The 13,455-nt window shown below is 40.3% G+C and overlaps 1 protein-coding gene across 1 annotated transcript in view; it reads right to left on the bottom strand.

Moving 5' to 3' along the window:
• Positions 1-2,558: 2,558 nt before the first annotated feature.
• ERP44 (endoplasmic reticulum protein 44) overlaps positions 2,559-13,455 on the bottom strand; it is a 51,019-nt gene continuing 40,122 nt past the window's right edge. The window contains exons 9-12 of the mRNA XM_080611442.1: positions 8,867-8,978; positions 8,277-8,418; positions 5,194-5,296; positions 2,559-3,111 (exon numbers count right to left, since the gene is read on the bottom strand). Coding sequence (XP_080467568.1) covers positions 3,010-3,111; positions 5,194-5,296; positions 8,277-8,418; positions 8,867-8,978 — 459 coding nt within the window. The 3' untranslated portion in view covers positions 2,559-3,009. The remainder of the gene's footprint in view (positions 3,112-5,193; positions 5,297-8,276; positions 8,419-8,866; positions 8,979-13,455) is intronic.

Here is a 13,455-nt window from a genome sequence, read left to right as displayed (position 1 = left end):
AAACAACGGCAGCCACAGCAGAGACATCGTGGACTCCACCTTCTCCCCCCAACTGGACTAATGCCAAGACAATCTGAATTCATAAACCTGAATTCCTGGTGCAGCTTATACAAACTGAGCTTGGTATGCATTCATTTGTATGAAACATCCAGCATAAAAACTATTCTTCCTCCTTGCATCTGTAAGGAAGCAACTTCAAAACATTGTGTACACACTAGAGACTCGAGACACTTACTTAAAGAAGCTCTGATTTTTAAAAAGTGGTGGGTTATTTACATATGTGAAGAAACATGGGTATCTGAGTAACCAAACTAGCAGTTAAAAGTGCTAGGTACATTGGAAGAAATGTAAGATACACATGATTCTTTCAGCCCAAATAAAACTTTCTGCCTATGAGACTGGTTGAAGCATTTACTGAGAACATCGGGGTTTATTTCTTGTAAACACCTAAAAGATTAATCCTTTACAAATGTTATTAAAATACCTCCATTACTAAGATCTAAGAATCCTAGACTGAGTTACCAAACATGCTTCAGCTATTGAAATACTTACATTGACTGAAATGAACACAAATTCCTAAAATGTCGCATGCATCTAGTAACTCATGCACATGTGCTAGCTCAGAATTGGATTCCTTAAATTCAACTAAAAATGGGTTTGTTCCCACCCAGAGATAAGACATTTTTGACAATTTCCCATGAAAGCCTTAACAAGTGCTGAAGGGAATGGCTAGCTCAGCACCAAATGGTTAAAACCTTTGCTGCAGCTGATCAGAGCTGAAGGGCTCAATTTAAAACACTTGCTCTTTTGGCAAATTCTTGGTATCATCAGGTACTGAAAAGCTCAAGCCCTATTTCAGCATCATGTTAGACAAGCAGCCCTAGACTTTAACTGTTAACGTTCTGCCTGCAAATAGCAAAATCACTTGCCAGTTGTACAACCAGGTCAGTGGTCATCAAGAACCCAGGAGAATCGAGTCCAACTCCCAAGAAATACACAGTGAAATCACTTGAGTGTGCAACTGTCATAAAACTGTTACATCTTATTGTCTAGTGCTGGGATGCCACACCTCTGGAACAAGTCCTTACTTAGAAAGGCAAACCTGGATTAAAGAAATGGCAGGGGAAGTTGTTCATCTCTCACTGTCCAGCTGAAAAGCACCAGCCACTGGACTGTTTGGTATATGATGATGTCATACCTCTCTCCAGAAAGAGCAATTTAGACTTCTTCCACCAAACAGCATTCATAAATAAGAACCCCAAGATAACACAGGAACTTCAGAGGAACAAATTGAGTACTTGTAGGTACCATGCAGGAATTGACTAAAATCTCAGGTACCTGAACAACTGCAGTTCTGTAGCACCCCCTGCAGATAACAAGTGGCAGCCTTAAAACCACACCCTGCTCATATCTTCATACTCCAAGTGGAAGGTGGTATATGACTCTGCTGCCAAAAATGTTTGATTTGGCATGAGATGGAGAATGGACCTGGCTTTCAAGCACCAAATGTGCACTCTAAAATTCAGATTCACAAAACCAACAAAAAAGTACACCTGGAAACAAAATCTTGGAATACTGTTTTAGCTACCAATTCTGCATTGCTCAGTTAGCTGTAGCTCAGTGGTGGTTGGTCCTAGCAACTCTCAATCACTCCCTAGAAAGCTCATGTTCTGTTGCTGCATGGGCTTGGTGCAGCAGGATCTCTTGGGATCCACTTCTGTTCCAGCTGCACCAGACCAGGTCAGTCTTAAGTCAGTAACTGATTAGGTGGCATCAAGCTGAAAGGAAGAAGGAATCCTCAACTGTGAACTTGCTGAAGTAAAAATGAACTCAGCGGTCCACCTGTCTAAAGGACAAGCTTGCTTCTAAGGACAATAAACTTTGGGGGCACAAGCCATGGACCTACATTCTCTGTAGTAAGTGTACTGTACAAAACCAATTGCATCTCCAAATCGCACACCAAATTAACAGATATTTTTTCCATGTTACAGTTTCTGTATGTTCATCTCACCAAACAGCCTCAAGATTCATTGAGAGAAGCCCATATTCTGGTATTATACACACCAGAAGAGCCCACAATAGTAATTCCTTCTTGAGCAGAACTCAAATAATATGCAATAAATAAGGCACAAGCCAGACAAAAAGAACAACAGGAAAACGTGCAATGGTTGGTTGGGAAGTCTGCCAGGAAGGCAGGGACCCAGATTACAAAAATCAAAACCAACCAAATCTTAACACACATACAGGGATTAACTGAAGACCGACAAAGTTAAGATGGCATTCCAGTCCAACCCTACTCTAAAGGGTTTCCAACATTCATATGCTTCTAACACAACTGTGTAGATAATATAACAACCTTGGTAATTCCAGGGACTCGAGCCAACACAACCCTTTCATTCCAAGCACAGCCATTATCATTAAAGCTTCTCCTTTCCTTGCCTGGTATTTTAACAGTCAGAATTGTTAAATTACTTAGATTTTACACCCAGTAAAGCACCACACGAAATTCTGTAAAACTTTAATTTATTCCCCTCCCAAGTATCCAGAATAGAAGACCCTCTTAAGTTGGAGAAAAATGTGACAAAGAAATAGATTACCAGGATAGCTGTTACCATGAAGAAGAAAAAGAAGAAGAAAGAAGCACATACTACCAAGGTTACACAGAAAACAACCCAAAAGTCCTATTTAATGGGATAGTGCAAGTTAACAGCATGTCTCTGGCAAGGATACCTTCATTTGGATTATAAAAGTTTTACAGAACAGAGTTAGAACAAGAGTCTGGCTGGGTCTCCGCTATTTTACTATAGCATTAAGAACGTACTGGTTGAAAGATGCTGTACAGAGTGACCCACCAAACAAATGTATTTACAAGCCTGGGGAGAAAGAAATTATTTTTCAGTTTATTCAAAATAAAAATACACATAGAATTATGAAAATATAGGTTTACTATTTCCACCACACTGAAGTCAATGCTGCTGTCTGAAAGGCTTGCAAGATTATTTCAAGTTTTTAAAGTTCATCTTTTTCCCTCAATAAGGTGTACCTATGTTCACTGGGTGCCAGTTTCTGGAATGAGCTCTCTGGTGGGCTGCTTGCTAAATCCTGGATTGGCTGAAAAAGAGAGCAAACAGTACAATTGCTTGTTAGACTCAGTTTAGTAACCAGTAACTCCCATTAAGTGAACTTCTAGCATTAACTGTGGGACTGCATGATGTCCAGCAGTCTCACAATTCGGGTTTTTTTGGAGGTACACTTCAAGTCCCAAGGAGGTGGAACACACACACACATTCATTAATTAGGCACAGTTAAAGATACTCCTCTTGTTGGCACATCTCAAAGGTTAAGGCCATCACACAAGTTTCCGTACAAGTGACTTAGAAGTTTTTCAACTGCATCCCACTGCATCTTTAAGTCTCTCTACCACTTGCTTTGAAAGTTTGAGTTTGTGTGCTTGCTTCTGAGATGCACCAGGGCAAACATCACTGTGACATCCCTGCTGACATTTTCTAGAACTTTTCTATGGAAACTGAAGAAAGAAATCAAATAAGGATGCAATTCAAGGGACAGAGATGACCTAAGACAGCAGCCTCCAGTTTAGTGAAGGCCACTGCATTGCATATGGATACACATCTTCCACCAAGATGGCAGGATGCCATACAGAGATGAGGAAGTGAACATCCCCGGTCTTGTGTGCATTTGTAAAGGCAGGATGGACAGCAGCACAAGTCTGCAGGTCTAGGCATCCAGCCTGTGCCCAGAGAGGCAGCAGGATCCAGGGACTCAGCGGGCTTCCTACCTCCCTGACCAAGACTCCTCCACATTACAATTGCCTTTAGTGGCTCGTCCTTATGCACACCTGTCAGACCAACCGCCTGGCCTACACCTCAGTCTTCAAGCCCTATTTCTGCTTCTTCTGTTGATATGAATTCTGGTTGCTCCATGATTTCCTGAGAAACACAGGGAGTTACCAGTTGAATGAATTACTATGAGACAATTCAGCCCACATGTTTTCAGGGCCAGTCATGACAACATTCAAAAGCAGTCATATTCCTGGCCCAGGGCAAGCCTCCAGGGCTTAAACGCTTTCAAATCTTTTGACTTCGAGCAGGATGACACAGATTATCACACAAATGACCCAGAAAATGGGCTTGTAGCCATAAATAATTTCTGTCCCCCACACATGGGCTCTGGAACAGCCCAAGGCACCCCAACACCATGGCACCAGGTCTCCTCTGGGACTAATGCGGCTCTTGGAGCCCCAGACAATACAGCATATAACTTAAAGTGCTTAAAACCAGTTATTTCTTTAGAGAGTGCCTGAGTTATGAGAAGATTGCCTGACAAGCTGTTACATTTGCACTTCTCAGCATGACACCAAATGTATGAGCTGAATGGTATATTGAGAAGATCAAGACAGAAGACTGGGCAGAGCAGAGGGAATCAGGGCTGGTAATGTCCTTTCTTTTCTGCCTCTTGGATTAAACTAAACACTGAGGTGCTCCTGAGTTTTGTCTGGAGAAAGTTGTGTTCCGGAAGAGATCCCAGGAGCGACTTCTAGGTACGTAATTGTATGGCATGACAACCTTTGAGCACAACAGTGAGGAATCCTAACTGACAGATGCAGCTGTGACCACAATTAATGCCACTGGTTAACTGCATTAATAGAAGTAATAAGCCCTATTACTGCTCATCAGTCTTTTGTTGATGATCTAATAATCTGCCTCCTGCTTGGATTGGTGACTATAAATAAATACGTAAAACATTCCATCAATTGATGCTTCCCCTTAGAAGCATCCCCCATAGTGTGTCATACGGGAAATAATGCACCTATCATCAGTTTCTGGACTGAAATCACATGGGAACATAAGAGCAGCTCTATGAACTCAGAACAGTCAGCTAGCCCAAAATCTTCCGTTTCAGTGGAGAAAAATGCGTATTCTTACACTCTTGACCTCTTGCCTTGTTCGAGGCAAACAGGCACCATACTTTCCCCTAATGCTCCCCCTGCTCTTAACCCAAGGAAGTTAAAGGAAGAGCCAAGCAGAAGTGGCAACAATATGCTTCTATACACAGATTTTTCTTTCAGAAGAGTGAGGTTAAAAGTACACTCACGTTAGAAAGCACAGCTCTGACAAGGAGTAAAAAAAGGTCTTTATTAAATGGCCAAATTAAATGTATTTGTTGTAACCTTACCTGACCAGGTGCTACATCAGTTGGATCAGGGCCATGATGAAACTCTCTATGCAATTTTCCAGAATGCAAGTCTAGTACAAATTGCTTCAGTCTACCTGGAACTCTGGAACAAATCCAACAGAAATACCCACATATTTATTACAAGTTAAACCCAAACACAGAAGGTTTAAAGTGCACTGTTTACAGTAGCCAACTTCTGTTTATCTAGCACACTATGCCCACTTTTAGGTGATTAATAGAGGACAGGAAGCCAAATGGTTTGTTAAGGTATCCTACCAGCTTCTTTTTCTTCCCACTGTCTCTTGAGAACACAGCAAGTATTTCATCTTTCCAATAACTCCCACAGAGTTGTACTAGCTGATAACTTCATTGTATACTCACTCCAGCTCCCCGCTAACCATAATGTAAGAGGGAACAGCAGGTTCCAAATGCACAGTTTACAGATACAAACGACAGTTGGGTAGCAGTATTGACAAAACATCTTTGAAAGGCTCTCTCTAGTGCCTGAGCAACTGCATATACACTAGAGATAAGCACTAAGAGGATATCAATGTAAATCTAATCTGAGATCATCTACTGTCACCCACAGCAAATGTGCTAAACTACAGCATCCAATTTTATTTGTGAAATGTCAAATGGACTAAAAAGCTTAAAATGAAGAGTTGAACTAGTAAGTATTAAAGATGAGATTAAAAACTATGATGTGAGCACTATGAATGCAATCAAAAGGTAATGTACAAAGAGATTTTATAGGGAATCATTCATCAGACCAATTATTACATTTAGGAAAGAGGGACAAAGTATGGCCAGATGGGCTACCAGCAGCATTTCAGATCATAGAAAATTCTATGGATAAAATGTAGTATAACACAGAGTATCACTATAGCGACATCTATAACTAATCAGTATTACAGTGATACTGCGAGGGGTCTCTTGCCTTCCTACATAAGATCAGGAATTGGCACTGATGGAGAGAATGGAGTTCATTCCAACTCGGTTGTAGGGACAGCAGAATCCCTGCTCCCTGCTCTGCCTTGGCCTCCTGCCCTGTTCTAGGTCAGGTACACTGCTGGATACATTCTCCTTCAATCCCTCCTCCTCTCCTAACGCAGCAAGGGCATTCAGTGCCTGCAGCCTCTTGTAGCTCAGCCAGTTCCTGCTGTGAAGCTACAATTGATCTGTTGAACCCTGCTATCACTTCCAACCTGGAACAGCAGAATTGAGTACGGCCAGGTGGCCAAAGTATAAGGACAAAATATTGGGGGGTGGTCTCATTTGCCTATGAAGTGGCTATTCTACAAAAACACGACTCCCTAAGGAGAGAGGAAATCTTTTAGTGGGCAGTTCTGAAAGTCCAATATCCAAACCTGGTTGGTTGGTGGCAGCACTGATATTACAAAACAGGGCCAGTTTGTGAAACAGTCCAGAAAACATACTATAGTGGCAGAAATCATTGTGGGTAGATGAAAGTCTCAGAATTAAGACTTTAGCTATTACTAAAGCAAAACAACCAACAAACAAAATGCCATCAAAACAAAAATCCAAACCACACACACACACACACACAAAAATATCACTCTAGGATACCTCCCACTCCAATGTCTCCTTGTTTCCAAACTGTTAGGTATTTCTAAGTATCAGCTCCATCTCCTAGACTAGGCCTGAATGATACTTTTTCATTAAGCAACTGCCTACAACCCTGACATCTCTCTCATCTGCTTTTGTATGTAACAACTGGTATAAAAACAAGCAAGTAGCTGTTCTTATTCGGAAAGGGCTTCACAGAAACAGGATATGTAAGAAATGTAACATGAAAGTCTAAACTAAACATCTCTATTACCCCTAAGAGATACTAATTTATTTTAGGGCTGTTTCAAAAGTGACAATAAAGAGTGCTTTGAAAATGCAAATATCCCTCTATGGGGTTTTTTTTAAAGTGCTAGCATGTGTGGTGAACATGTTCTTCCAAATAGATAAACAGTCACTACCAGCGTTTCAACATCCATAGCTTTAGATATTTGGAAAGCATTACTTGAGATAAATCAGAGACCACATTTTAAGAATAATCCTGTGGATAAATATGGGGAAAAGCAAGGTTTGAGCCCTCCTTCCAAACATCAACATTTCAGGTAGTGAAATGTCTCCTGCAATGGCAGAATTAGGCATGGAGTTATATTCATGTTGCATGAGCTTCAAATCCTTGGCTTTGACAAAAATGAAATACCCTGAGTTTTTGGAAATATGAATGGGCAGAAACTCAAATCTCAAAGCCTAGGCATCTAGCCAGGAGTTAGCAAGCAGTGTATATGCAGGTACCTCCTTTGAGACAGAAACTGGAGTTGAACACAAAACCTGAAGACAGAGTGCTTGTCTCATGCTGAAAGCCCCTGAAGATAAGGTTTACACATCTTCACTCCTCAACAGTGCCATGTGAGACAGAACATCTGCTTCCAAGGCAGTACAACATAAAGAGATAGACTGATGTAAAGAGGATTATCACAGTGGTATTTCATCTAAACACCCTGATACTTCTCTCACTTATTCAGACAACATGCCAATGATCCAAGCTGCACGTTGAAATTTCAGAAACGCACACAACAAGGATTTCTCTTCTAGGTTTAGACTAATGCAGGAAGGCTGGAATTGCACCGCAGGAAAAACCAAATCAGCAGGCTGGGAATTCTTACATGGTGCATTTTACATAATCATAATGAATGCATAACATAGCACTTAAACATTCCATGTAGTATTTTAAACCTTCTAAAGTTAACTGCTATATCTAGATGACTAAAAATACCAAGCCAGGCTCCAAATACCTAACTACTGTGGAAGACAGAAAACCTTTGAAATCAAGGAAGAGCAGCACCTAGAAATTTAATGTGAGATTTTCTTCTTGCATAAAGCAATGCAACTGCATTTGACCTCACACCAATTCATACTTTAAGGCTTTAACACTGAATCATACATCGGCAGCCTGCCTTATCCCATATTTATTCATCTTCCTACCATAGTACTGATTAAAATATGAGCACGTCTTTTCCTTTGTTCTTTTCCAATTAAAATGCACAAAGAAAAATACTTACGACAAGTCACTGAAGTCTGGAAAGACATACATGTGCCTAAAGCTATCAATGGCAATAACAGGGCAGTCTGCTGGAGTCTTCTGAATGTGGAGAAGTGGGTGCCTGAATTTATCACAGTCAGCATGGAGGAAGTTTATTGTACCTTAAAATTGGAAGCAGGCAAAAATCTATGTTAAGATTATTTTTAACTATCTTGAAATCCTGATCACTTTCATAACTATTACACAGGTGGATATTGGATAGATACAGCATGCAAAACCTGAAAACAGATTAAAATAAGAAACATCACCAAAATAACACTTTCTTAAAGTGGTTTTGCCCACAATCTGGACTGAAGTTTTGTTGAATGCCCTCTCAAGCTGCATTGTCATTTACACAAGAAGGATTTCTGAAATAGCTTCTTACTAATAAATTGTGTACCTATTTTAATAATTTCCAGAGCAGTTGGTCCTCACTGTCTGAAGTACATAAAGCCCTTCGGTCTCAAAAGCTTTAAAACTAGGATTCTGTTTGGCCTTTGCTTCCACTCTACTGAGTTGGCCTGAAAAAAATTACACTGGTAAAAAGAAGTAGTAAGGGTTACTACAAACCTTTTTCACTTATTAACTGTCGTGCAACTTCCTGTTGGAATTTCTCTAAACTCTCCAAGTCATCTTTCATATGGAAAAGTATGAGAAAAGGAAGGCCTTCTTCTGTCAGTTCCTGCACACAAAACAACAGAACTCACTTGCTTAAGTGACCTTAACAAACGATTCTAGCAATTTCCAAATTCAGTGAGATCTCTACTTTAAACACAGCTGAAAAAAACCCAGGACTGAAGACCTTAACTGCTGACCCTTCATCTAAGGTTTATACAGTTAACCATGTTTCCTTCCTCTGTCATAATCAATAGATAAAACACGAAGGTATTTCATTACCCACATTTCAGTAAGGGATACACTTGCACTGGAATACTTGCTCAAAAGGAATAGCCCAATTCTGAGAAAACACATCATATTCATAGAGACAGCAATATGGCCTAAACAGCATAGTATCAAATGCTATAAAAAGCTCAGGGTGTACTCTAGACCCAGTCCTTGGTTCATGCAGTAAGTTGGCATTTTCTTAGCATAACACAATGAATGAGTATTTTTAAGTAACTCCATCCTAAAAAGAGAAAGAGAGGGAAATAAAACTAATGACAGCTGCATCAGTTATGGTCAAGTACTGTTCTTTGGCATTAAGTGCATCCTGACTTGTCACCCGTATAACACAATTATTAAATGCACGGGCTAGTATATTACTACAATTGATAAACAAATGAAAACCTTAATTAGACAGGCAAACTTCAATTCCTCATAGAAATGCATTCTTGCAGCCCAAGTGCTTTTTAAGTATCTCTGTTCAGGGACAGCTAAATGCAGGAACACCCTGAATAATTTATTCAGGATGTTTCCCAAACAAAATATGAACGACATGCATTTGCTTGCTTCAGAAGTGATTTTTAGGCACCTTTGAATATCAGCTCAACTCACTACAGCCCAATTGAAGAAACAACCATTTATCATCTAATCAATGCCTACAGTCTTGCCTATCTTTCATTTGTACAACTGGTGTAAGAAGTGCTGCCATTTCTTTGATTCTAGCCTGTGTCAGAATGAAATCTATGTTCTTTGATAAATATAGCACTCATTCGTTCTGCCACCAAACAGAAGAGATTCTGCAGTTACTTTTTATGTGCAGTAAGTTGGAAGAAATGCTCTTCATCTGTACCAGGAGCCAGCCAGTTACACAGTGTACATGAAATGGCTGTCATTCTCTCTTTAACGAAGTCTTTCAGGTAAGCTGAAGCTTGGTCTTTTAACAGCAGACTGCAAAGACCCTCATAACTTCAGTGCTCTTGATGAAATCCATGCTTCCCAATCCATCCCTAAACCAATCACTACTAATTTTCTCATTCTCAGTTTTACACAAGTGAATTTGCCTGGGTCTCAGCCTTCTCTCTTTCATGTCTTTTGTACCACTATGATCATGGCTCTGTTTCCTCACTCGTTTCAGCAGGGACATTTCCAAAGGGAGAACCCTCAGGCAGAGCTGGGTATTCCAGTTCCAAACTCCCCTCTTGCTTGCAAGCAGCTAAAAAGACAACTTTGGTGAATTTTAGTCACAAGATCAAGTATCTCTAACAGGCTGTTAGGACGGCTGTCTTGAAAGCCTTCCTAATTGTGCCCTTAATTGGTTTCTATAAAGTACCCGCATTTGTTTGCTTTTCCATTCCAGCTTTCACAGCATGTCTTACTGATCAAGCCGTGGCAAAGCAGAAGAGCTATTTCATTTGCTTTGGACCACTCTCTCAAAAGCTACCATCTCATTTGGCACTGAGAATATCCAAAGATTTTTTCCTTAGATTTGAGCTTCCAACTTCTGTATGTCTTTGAGAAGCTTTTCACTCTTTCAAAAAATTACAGTTCAGCACCATTATTAGACCACATGGTTCACTGCATTCATAGAACACGGAACTAAACCAGCCTGATTGCAGGTTAAACAGTGATTTTTCCTGAATGATACTACTGATGCCAACAGCCTTCTTTTGTCATGTAAAGGGACTGTCTCACAAATGGACAGTCTTCTCAAGCAGAAGACCTTGCTTCAGAGTTCACCTGCTACATATTGTTTAAAGTCACAATGATGAACTGTTCAGATTAGGCATCTTCCTGGCTAGCCTGTCTATGACACCAGATAATGAAAACAATAAAGAAAACGAGGGAAAACCCTACCTGCAGTTTACAGAGGCCAATTTTGATTTTGAAATGGAATTTAACATCTGTGGTAGAAGTTTTTGTCTGTCTTATTTATACAGCATTCTAGTGCCATAAACACAGCTTAACAGTCACAGCACTTCATATTTTTACCCTGTAATATTGTGCAGTATGCATTAAGAGCCCATTTAAGTACCGTACCATCTCAGCAGGCAGAAGTACCTCAATTTTGGCATGTTTAATTCTGTTTGAGTACTGGCAGCACTGAAATTTTTAAACAAATGTTGCTAGGCAAATCCTCACATTGGAGTTGTAAGTATCTGCCGAAGTAAACAGGAATCAAGGGTTGAGAGAACAACTAGAAAAAAACCACAACACAATGCCACTGATGAACCTTGGCTTCTAAGGGTCACAATCCAACTTCACCATGGGAAAAGTACATTTAAAATCCACTGCACACTGCTGAAGATGTTAACATGTGGCATCGTTAAGATATTGAGTTGCAAATGAAGAACCAAAATTTGTTCAAATAACAGAACCTTCCAATAAAAATTGGCAGGGTTGATTAGAAGATGTACTTAAACCATTTTGTGCATCCTCTGTGTCGTGTATCCTGATGTGTTGTTCTGTGTGCCCAGAACAGCAGTGTTACAAACACTGAAGGCTCAAGATAAAAAAGTGTACAAACTGAGAACGAATTATGACTGATTCTTTGGTTTTTAATCCAGTGTGGAAAACTTACTACAATCTATCAATTATGTACCTCACCCGAGTTTCTGGCAGATGCTGTGGATATGTACAAATACTCCTCCTGAAGTACTATAAACTTGCCAATTTTCTAAAGATTTTTTTCCTGTTGGTTATTTTTACGAAAACATTTATAATATGGAGTTGGAAATAGATGAAAGAGGAGTAAGTTACAAAAGAAAACAGAAATGCTTTGAAAGAAAATAAGGATAGCAAGAAAAGAAATACCTAAAAGCAAGATCCCAAATTCCATCTTACGAATTACAGCTAAAAGAAAAAACGTGAAGGAAAGAGCATGTGAAGCTAAAAAGATTAAGAAGGCATCAGTGCTTGATCACAGACTGACACCCTGCTGCCACCCCCCTAATCACATGGTTTTTATGACAATTCCCAGAAGACTGCCAATTCCATAGCTGTTCAGCCACCATTTCATATGCTTGTTTATTAGGTAATGCTTTGGAACGCTTTTTTCTACTACTAACTTCAATATTAAATTTTAAAATCTGATCATAACAAAAGGATAGTTAACAAGTATTTTATTCTTTCAAACTGTCATGGACATGCTGACACAAGTATTTTCTACCCTGATTAGAAGCATTTTTCAAGGTCATTGTCCTGGGTTCAGCAGTAGCAGTCATTTTTCTCCTTCTTAGTAGCTGGTGCAGTGCTGTGTTTTTGACTTTCAGCCTGGGATCAACGCGGATAACACCAATGGTTTTAGTTGCTGCTCAGTCATGTTTAGTCTGATCAAGGACTTTGTGAGTCTCATGCTCTGCCAGGGAGGAGGGGAAGCCGGGAGGAAGCAGAGACAGGACACCTGACCCAAACTAACCAAAGGGGTGTTCCATACCAAAGCATGTCATGCCCAGTATATAAACTGGGGGCAGTTACCAGGAAGGGCTAGATCACTGCTCGGGTCGGGTGGTGAGCAATTGTATTCTCTTCCCTTGTTATTTCCCTTATCATTATTATTATTGGTGGTAGCAGCAGTGGTTTGTGTTATACCTTAGTTACTGGACTGCTCTTATCTCAACCCATGGGAGTTACATTCTTTCGATTCTCCTCCCCATCCCTCTGGGATCGGGGGAAGCGGGGGGGGGGGAGGCGGCAGAGTGAGTGAGCAGCTGCGTGGTTCTGAGTTACCAGCTGGGCTTAAACCACAACAGTCATAATAGGCACAAATGCACTTAAATAACATTTATGTCTGGATCTTAATTCAACATTTAGTCATAATATCTATATAAATAATATATACTTACTTTAGATGAATAATACATTCTACTCAAGGTGTAACACCCCTATACATACTTATAGAATCATAGAATGGTTTGGTTGGAAAGGACCTTAAAATTATGCAGTTCCAACCCCCCGCCATGGGCAGAGACACCTTCCACTAAACCGTGTCACCCAAGACTCCGTCCAACCTGGCCTTAAACACTGCCAGGGGTGAAGCATTCACAACTTCTTTGGGCAACCTGCTCCAGTCACAGTAAAGAACTTCTTCCTTATATCTAACCTGAACTTCCTCTGTTTAAGTTTGAATCTGTTATCCCTTGTCCTGTCACTACAGTTCCTGATGAATAGTCCCTCCCCAGCATCCTTGTAGGCCCCCTTCAGATACTGGAAGGCTGCTATGAGGTCTCTACCCAGCCTTCTTTTCTCCAGGCTGAACAGTCTCAGCCTGTCTTCATATG

The sequence above is a fragment of the Psittacula echo genome (genome assembly GCF_963264785.1).
Source record: "Psittacula echo genome assembly, chromosome: 2".
NCBI classification, from domain to species: Eukaryota; Metazoa; Chordata; class Aves; order Psittaciformes; family Psittacidae; genus Psittacula; species Psittacula echo.
This window is presented reverse-complemented; position numbering and strand designations above follow the sequence as displayed.